General features: G+C 37.2%; 1 protein-coding gene across 2 annotated transcripts in view; it reads right to left on the bottom strand.

The window, feature by feature from the left end:
* Positions 1-23,345, bottom strand: part of AP3B1 (adaptor related protein complex 3 subunit beta 1) — a 154,336-nt gene that overhangs the window by 21,767 nt on the left and 109,224 nt on the right. For both annotated transcript variants that reach the window (XM_041414674.1, XM_041414675.1), the window contains exons 23-24: positions 8,970-9,201; positions 6,022-6,106 (exon numbers count right to left, since the gene is read on the bottom strand). In XM_041414674.1, coding sequence (XP_041270608.1) covers positions 6,022-6,106; positions 8,970-9,201 — 317 coding nt within the window. The remainder of the gene's footprint in view (positions 1-6,021; positions 6,107-8,969; positions 9,202-23,345) is intronic.

Genomic DNA, 23,345 nt, shown 5'->3' with positions numbered 1-23,345 from the left:
CATCTCTCAGGTGGCGTTGCTTTAACTTTCCTGAAAGATCAAGGTGAAGCAGCTTACCAGAAAAAATACCCAAAGTTTCTCAGGGCAACAGAATGTGTTTCTTTATTTCAAAAATTAAAGACTGCATTTTCTGGTATTAGCACGTGCAGTTGATAAGTTACAGCCTTAGAGGAACATGAATACTTAATGAGAAGTTCTTAAAGGGAAGCTCCGAAAGGATCAAACAGTTGGGGATGTCTGACAACAGTACCTTTCCAACAGTAGCTTGCAAAATCTGTTGTGTATTTAATTGTGAACAAATGATATTACACATCGTTACTCTTACTGAACCCATAAAAACTGCTGAACTGTACATATATTTTTAAAAGACTAACATTACTTTCATGACTCAATTGCAAGATTCACACGAATTTATCTTCTGACGCACACATCAAGATGAACAAATGAGAGACAAAGACAATAATGCTCCCGCAGGAATAAAGGGAGACCTATTAGCTCCACGATAACTGACATTGTAAGATTAACATTCAACCCTTCAGAAAATGCACAATTTAAAGATTTCTGCACATGTCTGTAGATGGAGTGGGAGCAGCTAGCACTTGTCATTTGAAACCCTCTCTCCTCTCTGTTTGGTTGAGATTTTTTTTAAGAATTGGCTCTGAAGGGCTCCTGGTAAAGAAGTTCTCTACCATAACAAAAGACTTGAGAAAAGTGATGACAAAATCTTCTTTGAAACTAAACTAACTAATACTAACATTAGGTAATGACTTCTTTTAAAATTCCACAATAGCAGTGGTTAAAGTCTTAACTTCCAAAGCTTTTAATAAATTAGTATTCTAATAAGACTGGGAATATTCTTCTTGCTCTTCATACTCTCCTTTTTTGTTCCACTCCCAGCAGCAACTTGTCCCAGAACATATCTATCCCAAACCAGTTTACTGTTTCAGTCTTGTAGTCACAAAAATCTCCACATGTGTTTAAAAAAAATAACATGTGAGGAAGAGCAACACTAAGAGAGAATTAATTTCCTGCAAAACAAAATATGGAATAGAAAAGTATAGGGGACTTGATTCCCAGTCTTGCTGAAGAAAGGAAAGGACTGCATCCTGCTTTTGTGTGAGAAAAAGGCCAAAGCAATAGAACAAATGAAAGCAGTTGTTCACATCCAGCCTTGTTTTTTCCAGGTCAGTTATTTATCTTGGCATAATTGTGTTCTGGAATAGGGCCAACTGACTACTTTAGAGTAATGAAATAAAAAGAAGAGTAACAGATTGCTTGTCTTACATTTATAAGCAACTTGGTGATCTGCTGACAAAGCACTACGGAAGGAAACAGCAAGAAAAAAAGTGAAAATGCAAGTGACAGTGATGTGAAGACAATCCTGTATCTCTAACATCACCTTTTAATATATTCCACAACATATTCCACTACATAATTTTAATGAGATGTTTTTGTGGAAGCATCTACACCTGAATGCATGCTTGCACTCAACAGAAATACTGACTGCTACCCAACCAACCCTCTTCATTTACTTGCTTTGCAGGTAGAAGTTCTGCTTGGAAAGATTTCTACATCAACACAGAGTGAAGTAAGTAAATTTCATGCTGCAAAAAATCTCTTCCTTTGAAAATAAAATTCAGAGCAAAAGTTTCTACAATAAGATGAAACCTGCAGAGAACAGACTGAACAAAGTTTTTAGATCTCATTCACAGAATTTATTTCATTTAAGGAATTGCTAGATTCTTTCTGCTACACCAAACTCTTTTGGAGTTTTCTTTATATAGTACAGGACAGATGAAATGAACAGACATACAAGAGTATGTATTCACCTCATCAGAAGGAGAGGGTCCTTCTGATGACACTGGGACACTAAGAAATGCCAATATAAGGTAACCAGTTAAAAACCTCTGTCATGTCACGCTACTTTCCAATTATCTAATTATTTTGAAAAAGAATGAAAGGCACAAGAGCTGTTGCTTTCATTTGATTTTTCTTTCTTCTTGGTTGTGCTCTTGGCAGTTAAACATTGAGAAAACTAGGGAGAGGAAATGCAAAATCAAAACTAGGGAGAGAGATGTATGGCATGGACATCTCCCCTACACCGAACAGTTTCAAAGAAAGCTAAACAACTCCCTGTGTACTTTTCAAAAGAACAAAGAAGAGAACCAGGTTCTCCATGAATTAATTTTATCTTTAAAACTGTGGTTCTTTCATGGTTTTGGGAACAAGTAAGATAATTTGGAAAGAGAAGATGAAAAGAATAAGAAAGAAAAGGTAAAGACAAGGTTTTTTTCTCCAGCTTTCAATGTCGTAAAAAGGACATCTCCTCTTCACCTTTATGAAGAGGTTATTCATCATGCCTACAAGAAATTGGAGATTTGCCTACTGAGTTATACAAACACAGACAGGAATTCATAATGCTGAATACACACACAAAAAAATAGAGTAAGGCCATATATGTGCTGTAACTCTCTGTCTCTATAACCTTCCCTGTCTTTCATCTCAAGCGATTCAAATATTTTCATTCCAAGGATCCACAGGCAAAATTCTGACACAGCAAAGCTCCCATATCTTTGTTCAGACATCTCAAAAAACTAGTAAACTGAGAGAAAGACTTGAGAATATCTGAAAAACAGAGACATGCAAGACAATAAACACAAGTGGTAGGATTGTTGAAATGGTGAACACTAGGAGCTCAAGGATTCAACAAAAACACATTGATATGGAAATCTTTGAGATCTGACATGGGGAAAAAAAAGAAGTAATTCCACAGTCAATGAAGTATTGCAGATAGTCTGTTATATCAAGAATCCATTCCAACCTTTTCTCTGCTCAACTCATGCCTACCTGCTTAGCTAAGGCTCAGGTCTCTTACTTGGATGGTGAATATACTAAACTTCAACTAGAATTCAACAAGATAGCAACCTACCTTGCATATGAGTTAGCCAATAACAAATGGCTCTAAACTCCTAACCTGTGTATATCCTGCTTGCAAAATGAGAATAAAGTAACATGAAAACAAAGAGTAACATTCAAAAAATCTTTTAAAAGGCTGAGCTCCTCCATTCATTCCTCTTTAACTTTCTGCTTGAGAGGCATTATCATGCAGAGCACCAGTGTTACTGAAATAGTTGCCTCTGGACAGAGGTGGCATAAGAAAAATAACAATGAAGAGATGTTCTCCTTACAAGTACATGCTGTGAACATCCTAATACACATTCTAAATAAATGCATTAGGCACAGTTTTCAAGTTGAGGCATTTCACCCCACTTTAATTAGATGTGTGATCTTGGTAAGGTTTGCTTACTAAAAATAGTATTTGAGCGGGAGGTCTTTCAAAGCTCATTCCTTCAAGCCTTTATAGTGCAGTTTCTCCTTCATTGTCCTTGACATGTACAACAAATTCAGAAAAAGATCTAAATATTTTATGACTCATGTTATTTTTTTCTTTATACAGTCTATTTATCGAACCACTAGTACAACGGCACATCCCGAAGCAGAAAGGTAGTGTTTGCTATGCAAAACACACAGTCCATGATTGGCATCTAAGACCAATTGATCTACCCATTACCACCATATCCCTACCCCCACAAGCTTTACTACAAAGCTATTGATTTAAACACTGCCGATCGGTTTCCATTTTCTGATTTTGGGCAGGCCAATTAAGAAAGTGAGTAATTGTGATTACACTGCTTCAGGATCAATTACATTTGATGCAAGATAAAGTGCTCCTCTTAGAACAACGTAAAGAAAATTCTTATGATCAGGAACACTTTAGTGCTGAACATGCTTCTAGAAAAAACATAAAAAAACTGACAACACCTTTTATAGAGATATGTTAATAGGAAATACGAGAATATAGACACCTTTGTGTGCACATTATTTCAACTACATTTTGACAAACTTCTAGAAATCGTTCCTTCTTTTGGATAAAAGCTTTTTGAAAAGTATAGTAAGTTACAGAGCCTGAAGCTGAGTTCTTTGAGACATTGCTCCCAAAACATCACACTGCAGTTTCTTCAGTGATACTGAAGATCAGTAGGATTCTGAACAAAATAAGTTTTCAGTGTAAAATAGCAAATTTAATGCAAATAACAGTTTACCTATTTTTATATTATTTTCTAGGAACTAACAGCAAAGAAACAAGGCCCTATCAATTAGCAAAGGAACAAAGCAAGCAATTCCTATTCTTAATTTAATTTTAAACTTAGCTTGAGCGCTTTTGTCATTGGACTCACATTGTCTAAATCATTAAAATGAATACACCACTGAGGTCTGAGGCAAATCTATTTACAGTGATGTTACTCATAGTCTGGTTGGTGTTCAGGAATATTGATCTGTCTTGTTTGTCTAATAGGAAAATAATAAACAATTACTAGGCAATGTTGGAGAAAGTAATCAGTTTTTATATATCACTAATACAGCAGACCTCCCAAAACATAAAGGTGATGATCTGCATAAAATCAATGTGTTATGCTACATTGCTTATCCTCATCATTGCTAAGATTCTTAGCAATAAATGGCATAAGTTAAAAATCAAATCATTGGTAGACTGAAAATACGTACTTGAAAGAAAAATACCTGCTTTATTTAAAAAAAGAGTATTTCTACTTGATAAGCTATCAAGCAGACACTATTTTATAACATTCAAAATATATTTAGATAAAGAGAGTCAGAGTCTATGATTTTGAAGCAATTTTGAAACTGCACTGCCTATAAGGGAACCTTCTTCCTAAACAAAAATCAGGCAACAGTTCAAAGCTGTTTCCAAATTCCAGCAAACAGCATACAGACCAGCTATAACAACGTGATGTGCATAAACTACATGCTGCAGAGATTTTGCTGGGAGTACAAATATGTGTAAACTGATTATGCAGGAGAATCTATTGTACAGGGAAAAGTTTGAGAAATGGAAAGAAAAAAATCCAATAGTAAAACCTCCTTGCCCCTAGAACAAGAAATGGTATTTTATGCAGTGGTACTTTAGGAATCACTTGGATACATCTCTATTATTAGGATATTCATGCTATCCCCAATAACTTGTCAGTTGAACAAGCTGTGCATAGTAGCAGTACACTAAAATTGCTACAGAAATTTTCAAACAGAAGAAGTATAGAACTTTCATGAAGGGCTTCCCTTAAAGTGAAATGCAGCAATGTGAATGTCTATTCAATATCCCTCTTTTTGTACTGAATATTGAAAGCTGTGTTTCTTGCAACAAAACATATAAAAAATCCACTACTTCAAAATATGTAAAAAAAATTAAATTGTGCAGATCTGTATAGTGCTTTTGCACAGTTTAAAAGATTACATAAACCTGAAAAGCCCCTAAAAGAAGGTTTCAAGTTTTCTCCCATCCATTTTTTCCCAAAGTTGAAATTACCCCATTTTCAAATGCTGGTTTGTAACAGAATTCTAACTGCGTGAATGGGTTCCCTGCTAGCCTAGGATGTAGAAAGAGGACCTTGCACGTGCCAATAATGAGCACAAAAAATGTGAATCAGGCATATTAGAATATTAGACAAGATTTAGTTGGCCAGCCAGTTACTTGGTTTCATTCTCACTGTTGATTTAAAAGAATCTACAGCATTTCTTTGGTGGGCAAGTTTTGGGGTTGTTTTCAGGCAGTCATGTTACACCGACCATGTGCACTCATAATAAAGACTCAGGGTAGTGAAATTGCTCACATTATGTGCCATTTTGATTTGCTGTTTCTTACAAAGAAGAACACACACAAAACAGTAAAGCTGAATAGTCAGACATGACTGCTTCTTTCCAGATGGTGTTAATAAGAAGAATCCCAATAAGAGTGGGACAAAAAAGTAAAGCTTCCAAAAGTAAAACTGAACACTAATAATGTGCTATTTCTCTTAAACATCTTGGATATATATCATGTTGTAAACTTTAATTCTTTGAAAATTTAATAAAACAGTGAATCTAATACCACCAAGCAGACTTTCAATAAACGCTAGTTTTACCTTCCAGGAGCAAAAAATTACCCTCCCTCCCCCAAGAACTTACCATAACTGGAAACTGGCTGTCTGGGTAGAATCACAGAAGTCAATACCCATTGTAGCAGTAATGGATCCTCCAGGCTCAAGGCACTCTGCATGAAGAGGTTTTTAACAGATAAAGTACACATGCAAGACAACAGAAGAAGACAGATGCAACCCCCCAAACTTCACCCCCCCAAGAAGCTCTGTAAGGAAAAATCCAACAATTGTAGTTTTATTACCAATAGGCATCACCCAAATGTCACACTTGCATGTTTAAGCATCCTGGATTCCCCCTCTCACACAGTTAATGCACATGAAATGTTGCCATTTCAGTCTTAGAGCTCTATCAACAAAATAAGGCCTTGTATTAGAAAAGCAAGGAAAGGAAAATTATTTACAGAAGCAAAAAAAAATTGAAGTTGCACCCTTTTAATTGTGCACCGGTCCAGCACTGAAATTTCATTTTCACTAACACTGGTTTGCAGATTTAGTTAGTAAATTGCAAAATACAACAAATAAAATCTACATTAATACACATAGTAATTATGAAATGAAGTTTAAGTTTAGCTTATTTTCCATAATGGAAAATAAGCTGAATTTAAACTTTATTTCATAATTACTGTGGTTTACTTGCATCTCAATATTCTACTTGCATTACGTGGAAGGGAGAAGAAGGTTTATGAATACTAAATGGAAGATGACTTTGTGCTATACAACCAGTGCAGACTGAGACACTCTTGGCAGTGAAGATATAAAGAGACATACTCATTCTTAGATTCTTTGCTAAAACTACACTATTTCCCTAATGTTGTAGAGATAAAGCTTTCATTAAAGGCTTGTAAGCTTCCTTGTAAGCTCTTTCTTTACATAAGTAAAAAGCATTGAAGCAGACTTTGCCCTCTCAAGTTTACAACAAAGAGCTGAAAGCACACTTAAAAGACAGGAATTAAAATAAAAAGGAATAGGCAGGCAGAAGAATGTCTGATTTCCAGATTATTCATAATGTACCTGGATACTTTTCAGGAACCAGACAGTTGCTCCACCACAAAATATAACAAAATTTAACTGTTTTAAGATCAGCTTTGCAAAAATGCAGAAAACATGGAGTTAATGCTGCTGGCTAAAGTCTAAACTAACACTAGGAAGTGAATAGAAAAAAAAAGTATTCCAAGGAGTTTGTTTACAGCATTGAAAGATTAAAGGCTCCAGCTTAAATTCAGAATTAACTTCACCAAAGTCTTTGAGCTTAATGTTTTCAAAGGGAGTTTCAAACACACTTAGGAACAAGAAAGTGTTGTGCACAGGGACTTGGGTGAAATAATTTAAACCGTTTCTACTGGAAGAATCAGGACAATTGCCAACAGTCCTTTCAGTGACTGAAGCAAAACTAGACTTAAATTCCAGCAGGAATATCTGTCTATGCTGACACGTCTTCTGTTGGATCTGCTAGGTAAATTGTAGGATGTATTTTCTAAATGCTGGAAACACAAAATGTAGTAAGAACAGGGTGTGTAGGCTTAGCTTTACACAAAATGACACAGAATACAGAAAATTTGCATTCAAGCAAGAAAAGTAACATTTTTGGAAGAACTACAGAGCTTATTTTCTGCAGAAGAAACCAACAGCTTTTCAGGACAAATACCGCATTGCCTTTCTTGGAAAAATAAAGGGCAGGATTGTTTTGTAGACCTCAAGAAACCTTAAGTGGATAATTTATTAATTCCACTTTTTCCCCCTCATGTTTTTATGTGAGACAAATGAATGTTACTGTTAATTTACTGTTAATTGACTGTTATTGTGGTTACAGTATCTCCGGATCTAATCTATAGTATTACTAGATTTCTATTTGTAAGCCTTTGTGCTTTATTTCTTCAAATGTTTACAGGTAGGGATACAAAATAAAGCACACGGGCAAAACTAACATGACATTTCAATTCTGAGCTGGATTTATTTTGAGGAATGAGTAGCAAAATGTTTACTTAAAAAAACCAAACTAATAGAGTTCTAAAAGTAACTGCCTTGATCAAGTATGTATCATTACCAAGACGCAAACTGTTATTAATTTTAACTCTGAATTAAACTATAGCACTGGACAACTGCTTTTGCAGCTATTTGGTGTAAATCTGCATAATCTTTCCTATATTGAAAAAATTATTTCAGTAGTTTAGAGCCATTTAATTCAAACATCTCAGCTACTTAAAACAAAGAATACTCTTCAATTCTCTGTTGTGCTTTAAGAGCATGATCCTGTATTCTTCTATTACGATACATATTCACATAATAATGTAGCTCACTGAAGGAGAAGAATTTGTATTATGAAACAGAGATGCTTCTTCTCCTTCTGACTACACCACAATGTCCTAAAATAAAGAACTGCTGAGAAAAGAAAGCAGGTCATGTACATAGGTATTACTCTTGAAAAAAACTTGCTGTGATCTGTGTTCTTTCTGAAGTTTTATACTCTTTTCCACAGAAATTTAGCAAAAAACCATCCTGATTAGAAAGTAGAAAGTAAAACAATTTAGATCAGGTCTTACTACACATTGCTTTTTATCTAATCTAAGCAGACAATTTGCAGAACTATGGTAGACGCAAGCTAAACTAAAACATATACTTCCATTCTACTGCCATAAGCTCACAAGGAAACGACAATAAATAATATATTTAGATTCACTTAAACTTATTAAGAAAATAATTGTGAATAGAAAATCAAAACCTCCTTTTTAATAGAAGCCCATAATAGTAGCCAGTCTAAAGTAAGACAGTAAGGGAATCAAAGTTTGTAGGGATGCAGAAAGGTTTGGTCCTAACAAGTTGACAGTTGATGAGTGTCTGTGTAGGTATGTACACCTACCCTGCCCGCCACACACACACATATATGAGTATACATGTAACTATGCAAAACCATTTTCCTGCATTTGAAATTTTGCTGAAGATTAAGAACCTGATTTTTTTAACATAGGATATGGTTACCTATTGGATTAAACTCATGCATCCTCATGCCTGGAGGTAATTTCTTCTCTCCAATGTGAATAGCCTCTATCTTCTGATCAGTTGTATTTGTTACTGTCACTTGCACAGGTACCATACGATCACCAAAAATTCCTGGCTGTCTTGAGAAGTGATAATGAGCTGCTAATCCTTTCCCACTCATTCGATGAAGCAGTTCATGTGTTTTTGTTGGCACAGAGACTTGCATAGTGACCTGTTAAGTATAACACAGTTGGCAAATACTGTAAGTCAAGAACAGTAAAAATGACAATTCAATACTGCATTTTTCACTCAGTTAGAGCACCTGCTTTTGAGCTGGAATTTTAGTGAACCAGAAACCTGTGAAATACATAAGCAAATTGCAGTAATAGATATCAGATACAGAGCCTAAAACCATTTCTGGCGCTGAAAATACCTTAGTTGTACCTATCTGACTTTGCATTATAAATCTGTTTTCAAGTTTTTAGCTTTACAGTTAGCTGTTAAATTATCACAGTTTTTAAGAGCTTAAGTAGTTACGTTTTTTCCAACAAGAAACATTCTGTGCATCAGAATTCAAGGGTATTCCCAAGCTCACTGTGTAAGATGAAAGTATAGTGAGAAATTGTCTTCTTCTGTTTCTCTTGTTAAAACCACAAAAAATGTTGTCCAACAATTACACTGCTGAAATAGTAAAAACATAGTTATATAGAGCAGAAAGATACTGATACTTTTTAAAAGCCTTGCTGCTAGAAGCAATAAGAAAAATCTGAAGGATCTTTCAGCCCATTCTATCCTGCAGAAATAGCATAAAAAAAAGACATTCAGCATGCAAACAAAATCCTAGATACTACCGAAGTGGAAATCATGACCTCAAAAGTAAGGAGTATACAGAAATATGAAGACAAGTGAATTTGAATTCTTTACACGAGTTTGAAGGAATGATCACAGTTATTTCAAATTATATTTATAAAATAATGACCTGTGACATCACATGACCAGACTTGCAACTAACACAAAATGAATGGAAAAGGTATAATTTGTATGGAACTTCACAGTTACTGAAAAATTGAAAACATTTTTGAATAGAAGTCCCAAATTTTCACAGATTAATAGTCTGTTTAGTTTTCTAGAAATAACTGACAAGGTCAAACTCTCAAAAAAATGTCTCAGTTGTAAAGAAATAATAAAGGAAATACCTTGAATAATGAATATTTTATTGGCACACAGAAAGAGACAATAACAGTAAGAGGTTATTAGCAGTCATATTAGCATGCTATTTAAACAATTACTCAAATAATGACAAAACTCAAGTTTTAAGATAGAATTTAAACCTTATTTTTAAGTTTAAGCTTAGTCTCTAGCTTTTAATATTCAAATAAATTTGAGCAGGACATGCATAACACAAAAGTTATTTCATGAAATGGTTCTCCCATTTTACATTAACAAGTTTAAGATCTATGTTTAATTCATGTTAACAAAAGTATTTTGAAGTACACTAGCTTCTCTGTGTTAATTAGGGCTGGCTTTATTAACAATATTTATTAATAGGAATGAAAACTTAAAAAGTAGTTAGAAGTCTGTCATGTCGGTACAAAGAAACATAGAGCCATTGAGGCTGGAAAAGATATCTAAGTTCTGTGTCCAACTGTTTACCCAGCCCTGCCATCTTCAGTAAACCACGTGCCACACTCACATGCTTACTGAAGACTCCCGAGAATGGTGATTCCGCAACCTCCCTGGCCAGCCCATTCCAACGCCTGATAATTCTTTCAGCGAAGAAATTTTTTCCTAATACCCAACCTAAACCACCCCTGGCACAACAGGAGGCCATTTCCTCTTGTTCTATCATTTACCTGGGAGAAGAGGCCAACCCCCACCTGGCTACACGCTCTTTTCAAACAGCTGTAGAGTGATAAGGTCCCTCCTGAGCTTCCTTTTCTCTAGGATAAAAACCCCCAGCTCCCTCAGCTGTTCCTCACTGGACTTGTGCTGCAGACCCTTCCCCAGCTCCACTGCTTTTCTGTGGACTTGCTCCAGCACCAGAATGATCTTCTTGTAGTGAGGAGCACAGAGCTGGACACAGGATTCCAGGTGTGGCCTCACCAGTGCCCAGTACCGGGGACAATCCCTGCCCTGGCCCTGCTGCCCCATCATTGCTGCTCCAGGCCAGGATGCCATTGGCCTTCTTGGCCACCTGGGCACTCCCTGGCTCATGTTCAGCTGCTGTCAGCAGCAACCCCAGCTCCTTTCCAGCCACTCTGCCCCAGCCTGTGGCACTGCCTGGGGTTGCTGTGACCCAAGGGCAGGACCCAGCACTGGGCCTTGCTGAACCTCACACCATCGGCCTCAGCCTCTTGGACCTTTGCCTTTCACAAACCTGTGCTGGCTAGGCCAGATCCCCTGGTTGTCCTACATGTGCTGCATGACGGCACCCAAGATGAGCTGCTCTAAAATGCATACACATAGAGAAAAACCCTCTCACTATAGTTAAATTGTAAGACTGATTCAAGTTTTACTGAATCCCTTCTGTAATTTTTAGAGATTTTAATATGTGCCTATTTCCCTTTCAGCATTACTTCTTGTTTCAGTAATACAAAGCTTGTGAGCCCATTCACTTTTATTTTCAACATCATACTATAGTAGCAGCAAAACCACACAGGACCCTCAGAAAAATGACATTATGTTTAAGTCATCTTTCCTTGTAAAGAACATTAATTTTCACTTGCATTTAATGTGGCAGTACTAGAAATAAATAAAACATATGTATGTTGAACAAAGCAATTTAATTCCGGAAAATTGGGAGTTTTCAAAACCTCTACTTGCTATCAAGGATTTTGCGCTGACAAAGGCTGATGTGACTGTAATGTGATGCATTTAACAGCTGCATCAGTCTGGTAAACAGTTTTTTGTTTTAATTCTAAAATTTTTAATGCAGTTGCGATAAAAACCATGGGGCATGTACCTGCCCCATGGGGCAAGCACTCTGGGGTTAAAATAAAACCACACAGAGTTAACAGAACAAGAAGCATCTACTAACTAGGAGATAATCTCCTACAAATTTTACACAGCATATGTTTAAATAATAGAAGTCGTTTGTGTACCTTTGGATGGTTTATGAAAATAACCAATCAATTCTGCAGACACAACATTATTTCTAAAGGAAATCTATGTGACTCATGATGCCTGCAGATACACAGAGACAAAGTACACATATTTTATCAGTTTATTACAGTAAGCAAATAAGCGTGGAATGAGAGTGCACATAACTGTCTACTTAACGCTTACTGAAACATTTATAAGAGCTGTTATCTCCCTAATAACAGACAGACAGTGTGCAATTTTAGAGAGGAGAAAAGCTTCATATTTTTTAACACTTCACTAAAAAGTAACTGAAGAGTGTAAAATGAAAAATACTCTGTGCAGTTAGCTGGTAATGGACCATATTATCAACTCAAGTTAGATTTATAGGATACAAACTAGTCACTAATAGTTATTTTATGACAGAGCGTGTCTGCTTTTTTGGATTTAGATTATTAAGATTAAACTTGCAAAACTTTTTTTTATACAGCTGTTTAGAAAGACAGTAAAAAAAAAAATTAAAATACCGACTGCCCTCCCACCCCATTTTGACTGAAAGCAACCACACGTGGGGACTCCACACTGATACTGTATGGTTGCACTATCTCGGTACCAGCTGGACTAGCCAAAAGGCTGACTGCACATGCTGAAAGATAATTCATCACCCTAAAAGAACTGCAAGTATTTTTAAACTAGCTCTTGTATAAGAACAAGAGCAACATCAGGGCTTTACCACCCCCTCCTTTAATCAAGGGGAAAAAAAGGGAGAAGTGTAAGAACATTGACAGTAGTTGTGGCTTTATTACAACTGAGCTAACTAGTTACAAACCACTGAATCCTCCCAATATGAACATGTTTCTTTTTGCCAGCTCAGTAAGTCCTTATTAATTAAGCTTACATTGATGCAAAAAACTATTTTCCCTAATTATTTAAAATAAAAAGCACTACATGGTTTATTAAACCTACTATAGAAAAGAGAGGCGGTCATACATTCCTGTCCGAGTCACAAAGAATCAGAATGGTTTGGGCTGGGAGAGACCTTAAAGAAGCATTGTTACTATTAATATTATTATTACTACAGACACAAAATTCTGTCTGTTTTCTTTTGTACTTGTTCCTTAGTTTAAAAATCCTGCAATAACAAACACAGACTTATTCTTGATCCTAGCTCATAAATGTATGGATAAAACCTGTATTATTGGAATAAAATATTTACTTCTAAGGATGATGAAAATTATAATTCTATTCCCCTAATTTACATTCTGTTAAAGCAGTGGACTACAACATTTAATCTAAGTAATCCTCCTACTGGCAATATCCATGACATAATCCAAGAATTAACTACTGAGCTGTGAGAGCTATAACCTCTCTCACACTCACAGTGAGGCTATGCTCCAGTAACTCTGCAACAGCTAAGAGGAGAAGGGCTATCACATAGTCCAGCCACTTTTACATGATCTTTCAACTAAAGTCATGAGAACAACTTAACTATAATTTTTTAGTATTAGGAGAAAGATGGAAAAACAGAAAAACAAAAGTCAGCTACTGGCAGGAAATATGATCTTTTGCTGAATTAACAGTTATATATTACTCACAGTCATCAGGCAACGTCTCCCTTATACAGCTCTTACAAAAACAATTATTAATTCATAAAAAGATAAAATAAAGTGCAAGCAAAAAATGTCAGCATCCTAGTCTGCATTATTTCAAGAGGCTGTTTGAAATCCCAAGATTACAGCATACCTAAGTCACAATGACATGGATTGCCAAAGTAATGACAGAATCCCCCTGACAGGGAGCAAGGAAACCAAACAAGAAATAAAGCTAGCTCCTATTTTGTACAATCTAAGAAAAGCAACTGGATACTGTCATTTAATTTGGGCTAATTTATCTAGGCATATAGACACTCAAGGACATATGATGAGTTCTGGAAAGCACTTTCCACCAAAGGTGCCTCTAACTGCTCTACACCTACCAAATACCTTATAAAAGCATACATCCTAACTCCCTCCTTTTTGCATGGTCACCAACTTTTAGGCTCCACACTTTCCCTAATTATTAACATGTCAATAGGGCTAACTAAAAGTTACCATATTAATGATTGTATCTTTAAACTGTTACTGGATTCAGACAATTTCAGACATTATAAAACTAGTTCCCAAAATTCTTACTTGATTTCGATATTGGTAGGTTAATACTTTTGTCTCCAAAACCTTGCAAGAAAAATAAAAATCAAAAGAAATAAAACCCAAAACTGCTCAAATAGCTTTCACTGATTTTTAAATCACCCAGAGACGGATCTCAAACAAAAGACCACTTTTATTATGCTGCCCATAACCTGCCTCTGTAACACTGCCAAAATTAATTGTTTTGCTGCCTTTTTTTTTTTTTTTTTTTTTTTTTTTTTTTTTTTTTTTTTACTGTAACATTCGTATGGTCTCAAATCATCCTTCCAAGAAGAATCACATGCTCAAGGTAATCATAGAATGGCTTGGGTTGGAAGGGGTCATAAAGATCATAAAGTTCCAACGTGCCACGGGCAGGAACATCTTTCACTAGGTCAGGTTGCCATCCAACCTGGCCTTGAACACTGCCAGGGATGCGGTGTTCACAACTTGACTGGAAAACCTGTTCCAGTGCCTCACCACCCTCACAGAACAGAATTTCTTTGCAATATCTAATTTAAACCTGCGTTCTTTCAGTTTGAATCCATCCCCCCTATCCTGTCACAGCATGTTCTTATAAAAAGTCCCTATCTTTCTTGTAGGCTCCCTTCAGGTATCAGAAGGCTGCAATTAAGTCACTCCAAAGCTTTCTCTTTTCCAGTCTTTCCTTATAGGAGAGGTGCTCCATCCCTCTGACCATCTTTGTGGCCTTCTCTGGACCCCCTCCAGCAGGTCCATGTCCTTCCTGTGCTGGGGCCCCAGAGCTGCTGCAGCCCTGCAGGGGGGGTCTCAGCAGAGCAGAGCAGAGGGGCAGAATCCCCTCCCTGGCCCTGCTGCCCACACTGCTCTGGATGCAGCCCAGGACACGTGTGGCTCTCTGGGCTGGGAGTGCCCATGGCTGGGGCATGTCGAGCCTCTCAGCCACCAGCACCCCCAAGTCCTTCTGGGCAGGGCTGCTGTGATCTGTCCATCCCCAGCCTGTGCTGGTAGCAGGGCTGCTCTGACCCAGGTGCAGCACCTTGCACTTTGCCTTGGTAAACTGCATGAAATACCCATAAGCTCTCTTATGAGAACTTGTCCATGTGTCTCTTGATGCCATCCTGTCTTTGAGGTGTGGCAACTGCACCACTTCACTTGGTGTCATCTGCAAATTTGCTGAGGGTGCATTTGATCCCTTTGTCCATGTCATTAATGAAGATATTAAATAACACGGGTCCCTGAGTGACACTACTTTATCACTGATGTCCATCAGGACTCTGAGATGCTGAACATCACTCTCTGGAATGTGGCCATTCAAACACTTTCTTATCCATCTAACAGTCCACTCATCAAATACATCTCTCCAATGTATTGGAAGCAGGGAAGAAAAATAGGGAGAACAGGGGGGCAGGGTGAAGGGGGCCCAAATTCACAGGGAAATCCCATTTGTCCCATTTCATGCTGGGATCCCATATGATCCCCACGCCCTATTTGACTGCAATCTAATCCCCTACTAGGGTACTTCCATTATCCCAGTTTCCTCCCCTTTTCTCAGCTCCTCCCATTTGTAGTGGACCATGTCAAAGGCTTTACTGAAGTCCAGAAAAAGTGTATCTGTAACCATTGCCTTACCCACTGATGCAGTCACTCATCACAGAAAACCACTGGCTTGGTCAGACAGGACCTGCCCTTCCTGCAGCCATGCACCTACATGAGCCAGTTCCCTCAGGACTCTGGGATGCATGTCCTTGGGTACATTCAGGTTCCTCAAGTGGTCACAAACCTCACTGTCTTTTACGGTGGGAAGAACTTGGCTCTCCCAGTCCTCATCCTTTTATCCATCCAGTCAAGAGCTGTGGGAAGAGTTTCCCATTGAAGACTAAGGCAAAAGATAAGTACCTCAGCCTGCCCTTTTTCTGTTGTTACCAGTTCTTCAGTTTTCCAGTGCTGTTTATCAGAGGGGGTACCTCTTCCTTGACCTTTTTCTGGTTCATGTACCTGTGGAAGCCCTTCCTATTATTCTTTGTGTCCCTTGCCAGTTCCAGTGTTGTTGCCTTGGCCTTTCTCATGGCCTCCCTACACAGCTGTGTTTCATCTCTAAACTCTTCATAGGTCATCTGTCCTGGTTTCCACTGCCTGTGCATTTGCTTCTTTCCCTTAACTTTGACCAGCAAGTTCCTACTGAGCCATGATGGTCTCTTGCCCTCCTTGTCTGATTTCTTGCTCCTGGGGACTGCCAGCTCTCGTGCTCTGTGGAAGAGTTGCTTAAAGATCTGCCAGCTCTCTTCTACTCCCTTGTCCCTGAGGGCAGTCTGTCAGGGGATCCCACTGACTAGGTTCCCAACGGACTGGAAGTCTCTTTCCTAAAGTTGAAGAGCTGAACTCCTTACCCAACCGCTGTCCTTCAGGGCTGCACACTCCAGCAGTGCATGACCCCTGCAGCCCAGGCTGCCTCCAGTCCTGGTCTCCCAGTTAGCTCACTTGCGTTGGTGACCAACCATCCTGTACCACATTCCCTCTGGCAGGGCTGTCTGCCACCTGGCTCAGGAAGTTATCCTCCACGCATTCCAGGAGTCTCCTGGATTGCCACAGTCCTCCAAGCTACATTCCCAACAGCTGCTGGGGTGGCTGAGTTTCCCTGCAGGACATGACCCTCGGGCACAAGGCCTCCTGTGCTGGAGCAAAGGTTTGGTCAATGGGCTGCCCTTGGTCAGGCGGCTGTAGCAGACCCCAGCCAAAGGCTCCCCTTGCTGCCTTGGTCCCTGACTCCTACCCACAGCTTTCTACCTGCTCACAGATATAAGCTGTGAATCTAAAAATGATCGAAATCTTCAGTAGTACTAAATGATCTATTTTCTAATACTTTTATATCCCTTAGATTTTTTCCTATGGTTTTCTTAAAACAGAATCAACTAGACAGCATTGTAGTTACTCTGTATCAATAAAAAGTATTGTTCTTTGAGCATAAATATGACCATATGATATAAAGGAACGATAATTGGACCTTAACCTGGAGTTCATGAACAGCAGAAAACTGTAGTAGTTCCATACCAGACTAATCAAGAACTTTCAAAACAGAGTGTGCACCTGCTCTGTGTAACTGGGGCCAGAGAGACAGCTTGCATTTTGCATAAATAATAGAACCTAAAGCTTTGTATTTACAATAACACCTGGTTTTATTTGAGATTTGGCATCTTTGCCTTTTTCTTCTGCTGAGCATAATGAATCACCTGAATAATCAAATGAAAATATTAGTAAAATATTTTAAAATGTCACATAAGGAAAAAGTCCATTAGCAACAAAAAGGGAATATTTTCATGATTAAGTCTAAGTTATTAAACAAGTATGAAGGAAAGGGCTAAAGTCAGTCAAATAATTATGGGATAGAAACCTTGGTATAAATTCAGAAGCACACATTCTCTGCCAGAAGGTCTGCTGGGATTATTAGAGGACTATAAGAAGGGCTTAAATAAATACCAAGGAAAATTTTTTTTGTAGGAACACTAAAAGAAAATTCCTACACTTCAACTGGTGAAATTCATATCTGGGTATGGGAGATCTCAAGATTTTGCATCCTTTTGGCCTATGTATGCTTCTATGAGGTGAGAACCACGTGGTCTGGTGGCTGATGCATATGTGAGACTTTCATCAAGCAGCATGAAACAGTCATTAGGTGTTTCAATTAAAAGGCATTTCCCCAATGCAAAACCAAGTAATTTACTTCAATTCAGTGATTCCATTCTTCCACTGACCACAAAACTGTGAAGTCTGAGAACAGCACTTTGGGATATGGTTTAGTGGTGGCCTCGGCAGTGTTAGGTTTGCAGTTGCACTCAATGGTCTTTTTCACCCTCAACGATTCTTTGATTCTATGATTACCTGAAGTAGTTCAGGAGTTAGAAAAACAGAGTAAGGTGTCAGCCTCACCTTGCATCCTAATTATGAATTTGAAATAGTGGACATTGCTGAGAAGGATTAATATGGATTTTGGCATTGAATCCTAATGACTTCAAGGAAGTTCCTACAAATGGTTTCTAGTATATTATTTTGATTTTTGGCAAACAGCCAGTACTTCAGAGACCTCTAAAGTGAAAACACACTGTACCCTACTGGCCATAACGTATAATCTTACAGTTAGATTTATACAATAACAACTCCTGCATATTGGTTCCTTTCAGCAGAAGCATCTAGCTCAAATTTTTCCCCAAAAGAGGACATCATCTGTTGGGATAAGTGTATAATTTAATTGAAACACATATTACACTTGTGGGTAATAACACAAGAAAAAGTGAATTCTGCCTTTAATTCATTCACTATATTCAAAATTTAGTACAGGTATTTATGAATGACAGAATATAAATTACATCTTTTCCAACTCCATATAACTGTATTTGAAGCTCGTTCACTACACTGCTGTTGAAGAATGCAACATGTTATTCTGGCTCCTATCAGGATGACCCTAATGCACAGTAGACAACTCACAAGGACAAAAACCTGAAATAAGCACTGAACTCACTGCATGTACACAACTGTATCAGCACTTCCTCAATACAGGTGAAGAATCTCTGTGTGTACCACACTACATCTCTTATACATGATATTGATGTGCCAATTTTCTCCAAGTTTTATTTAATTATACACAAAATATTTTAACCTAAACAAATCCATAGTCCTTAGACTGCAAAAAAATTACACATCTGAGGCCATGACAACAATGTTTTTCTGTGTTTTGTTCTCCTTAAGCATTTTTTCCATCCTTAAAAAGCAAGAAAAAAAATCCCACACTAGTTAGTAGTCTGTGAAGCAACAGAGCTTTATTTATAACCGATTACCTTCCGTTTATTAGTTTAAATTTAAAAACATTATTTTTTTGACTCAGAAACAAAATTTGTAGTGTCAAAAGACACATTCATCCTTCACAACTACATTTCTTTTCACACTCGTAAGAAGAAATGCCACTCAATCCCATCCACACTGCCCAGAACAATGCAAGCAACACCAAGCACAGCATGCTGCCATCAAAAACCTCACCCCACGGATGTCTCTAATGAAGGCTCCACTGTAGAGACACAGACACTGAATGTAGGCAGTCACTGTGGCCATGGTTAAGGCTTTTAACTATGTGGATGACTGACAGCAAATTAGGTAGGTAACTTTCTCACCTACTTTTGCAATTATCTTGGTCCTACTAATGTAGAGTATTACTGCTACTATTGTCCAAGACTGCCACAGATTGTTAGCTCATTGAGCATAAATGCAGCAGCAGGAAGACTGTGACAATGACCATTATTAAAACTTAGTCCATTTAAAAACATCTTTTAGTACACAAATGTATTTCAGTAGTTCAAATTTATGATTCACCTAGCAAGCATACATTCTAATGGTGCTGCTGTTACAAAGGTCCTTCAGTGCAAACAGTAGAATGATTTTTATACTTTTTTTTCATAAAACATTCCAACGTAATAACAGTAAAGTTTTACACAAACCTTTTTTTGCAGTCATCAACTCCTAAACTGCACTATGCAACTGAAAGATGTATTTTAGAATTCTTACAAATGTACCTTTCCCCCTTTCTTCTGCCATTTTCAAATCAAGAACATAGATGTCAGGGACTAGAAACAACAAGCAACACTTGCAACCATATAAAGATGGAAATGTTTCTTAACCCAAGTGAACAAAAGTTAAAAAGGAAAATTTTTATGAACTTCATAGAAAACAATATGAATTATGAAGATTCTAGAACTACTTTTTCAAATCTTAATATGTCAAGGCCCTGTTCACCAAGCCATTAGGAGAAAAGCATGTCAAAATACGGTGCAAGTCTGGACTAAAGCAAGCTTTTAAAAACCCATCTCTCTGATGATACAGTGTTTAATCATAGCACTGTTAAACAGCCTTTTAGAGTCTTCTTTCTCTCCAATATCCTCTACAGTCTGTGGCACAGGAGGGCAGAAAACACTTCCAAATTATCCTGATTTGAGAACACAATGGCACATTTAAAAACAACCTTAACATGTGTTTGGAGGAGGGTAATGGAGGGTATCCCCTTCCTGCAACTGTTAGCAAGAACTTATAGAGCACACTAAGATGTATCTGCATTGACATAATTTAAAACATTCCAAGACCCCCCATTTTAACAACTAAAACATCCTCACATTTCACTTACTTCGTACTGCTAGCCTGCAAGTCATATGGCAACATTCTACTAGTGCACAACAGGGAAGATATGACCTATGATCAAACAATGATCAATGATCAAACACTTATTTTCTCAAAAAGTTTTATTCTTAAAATTTTTGGACAAAAATCTCAGTATTACCCTTTGAATACCAGGTGTTTCATGCCATGTTGTGGTGATTCCTCAAGTAAAAGTGCAGATGCAGTCCTACATGCATCAACCAAAACCTGGTTATTTATTTTTTCAAGTATGCCAAGCTAAAAAAAAAAATCAAAATTTCAGCAATCAAGACATTTTGTTTGTTAAAAAGCATTTACTTCTATTTCCATATATATTTAACTAGTAGAATTTAATTTCAAAGCTTATAGACTCTGTGGATAGTTAGATATATGTGGAACTGGAATGAAATAATTTAAAATTACAAAGGACCTCTATGGCTTTTGGAGTCAACCCTCTCCAAGTACAAAAATCCAAAACTATAACCAGTCATTTAAAAAACCCACAAACAATATGTAGGTGTAACTGAAGCAAGAAAGCTTCCAAAGAATTTTTGCCATAATAGCAGGAGTCTTTGAATGTAGAGCCTATGAGAAGTTATATTTTTAATAATTTCTACCTAAAGCTCAAAATTTTCCTTCCTATTCTGATGTACAGTCCTCAAAATACTCATCATAGTCTCACAATGTTGTGTTGCAGATGGAATGTAAGAAATTTTATCACTGGAAAACTCAGTTTTCTGTGTTTATCTATTTATGTATGGTATGGGGGAAAAATTGAAATATTGTAACTTGCTGAACAGCAACTGCATAGATGGTTAAAAAAATTAATTCTTTCTGCACACCCCAAAAAAGTAATGTATTAGGCATACAGTTGCAATGAAGCTGAATTCACTATTAAGTATATTTCATGTGTGTTACATAAACATATATCAATAGCATTCTAGGTGATATAAAAATTTATATTCTATTTCTATTACAATTCTGGTTTTGCAGTTACACAAACTTTGTCATTGGATCATCATTTACTGTGACCCTCTGAAAATAAAGTGAACACTGATTAGCACGTTTTCTAGCACATGCTGTGTCTCTGTCACTAAACAATGTCTTATTTTAAATTCTGGTTCAGAATCACTGCTTTGACAACTACTGCCACTGTTCAAGGTCTGCACGAAGCTTCAAACTGCGTATTATCACCCATTGACAAACTCGACATTTTATGAAGAGCCCCTTCTCACTCTGACTTATCCTCCTTATCCTGTGTAAATAAGTAACGATTCATTTTATAACCTTGACTTTAAAGTCCAGCCCTTCCACCCTTTTTTTTCTTCTTCCTAAACAAGTGACAAAGAACAAGGAAGCTGATTGAAGGGGTCCATTATGTATCAACTTAAAGAAAGGCAAAGTGATTGATGAAACTAGCAGTCACCTTCACTGCTAGCTACAGCACCTGTATCCTTTTTGTCAAATGACCTGAAAATCCTGCTGACAGTTTAACATTCACCACAAGGATACACTCTCTAGTACTGTAGTTTTGAATATTTTTATTTGCTCAGAAATTTGTGGGAACAGTCTTTAAGATGGAATTACACATTTAAAATCAGCAGCAATTTGTATTTTCTTCACACAGATCTTGTGCCTTCTTAACAATTACCTAGCAAAACTATTAAATAATACTTGCCAGTAAACTGGCAAACCATGGCTCCTCTGCAATTGTCATACATTTAAATTGTTCACGTTATAATCACTTTTACAGTAAGATTTGCCAATGGTGATAAGAGAATCTTAATTTCCTATCACAGAAGAAAATCAGTTTCCAGGTGTCAGACTAAATTTTAGAGCTTTTCAGTAACCATCATTTGATAACAATACCAAACAAACAAAACCCTCCCTCACACACCACTTTTTCTTTAATTATTCTTTTCAATTTAAATAATATATGGCTACTTTAACATGATTCTTGGTTAGCAGATCAAATAAAACTTCCTTGTACTCTCAAAAAGAAAATTAAAATTGCCAAACCCAAACCATTCCTATAGTACTGGAAATGGTCTTCTGCTCTCTGCATGAAATAAAATTTTCACTGGGAAAGTGACAACTGAGAGGCAGGAATACCTCAAAAAAATAACAACACCGCACCCCCGAATCCAGCTTTACTCTGTGTGGGACAGAGCACCATTTCCTCTGGGCATTTATTACCTGTTAAAAACCAATCTTTTGGTGAGTGGCAGTTCAGGGTTTTTGAGAGCAAGCTGCAATATTTCTTCGGGTCTGCAGAGTCATAATTAAAGCTGAACTGAGTGGAATTGGAGAGGGAAGGTCAGCGAGGTGCCGTATGAGAGATGAGGCTGGGCTGATGGGCACCAAATGAACAAATTATGATGGGCCCCACTCAATGTGATGAGGTCAAATGCTTGTTTCTACCCACTGACAGTTCAATTTCCCTGAAATGTCTCTCGGTTCTCTATGAGCTAATTATGAATGAAAAGTTATCAACTGCCCTCACCAAAAAGAGCTTTCTTGGAGCTTTTAATGTCAAAATATTGTTGGAAACGCATGCTGGCCAGCTTTTTAGCCAAACAATACCTAGAATAAAGTAAATACCATTGTTATACAATATACTCTCATCCTACAGCAAAGATATAAAACATTCTTCAACTACTCTTAAACACACAAGTAAAGTTTTATAAAGTAAACCCATATTAATATTACTGTTTATTATCAAAAGACAGTATGCTTATAGTTTTCTATAACGTAAACATAACTTTTATACATAACTTTCAAATATTTCCATGTTAGTAGTGATTTCCAAGAAAACAGTGCTGGATTTTTAGCTCTAAAGTAACAATGTCTAGGTATATTTCATCATATTTCACCATAACTCTAAGGTGACTGATAAAAATACATAGTTCTTTCATGAAACTTTAGTTTTCAAAGTGTCCTGCCTTTTTAAAATATTGTCTTGTGAATATTCAAGAAC

Source organism: Onychostruthus taczanowskii, unplaced genomic scaffold (genome assembly GCF_017590055.1).
Source record: "Onychostruthus taczanowskii isolate IOZ18803 unplaced genomic scaffold, ASM1759005v1 scaffold46, whole genome shotgun sequence".
Classification (NCBI taxonomy): domain Eukaryota; kingdom Metazoa; phylum Chordata; class Aves; order Passeriformes; family Passeridae; genus Onychostruthus; species Onychostruthus taczanowskii.
This window is presented reverse-complemented; position numbering and strand designations above follow the sequence as displayed.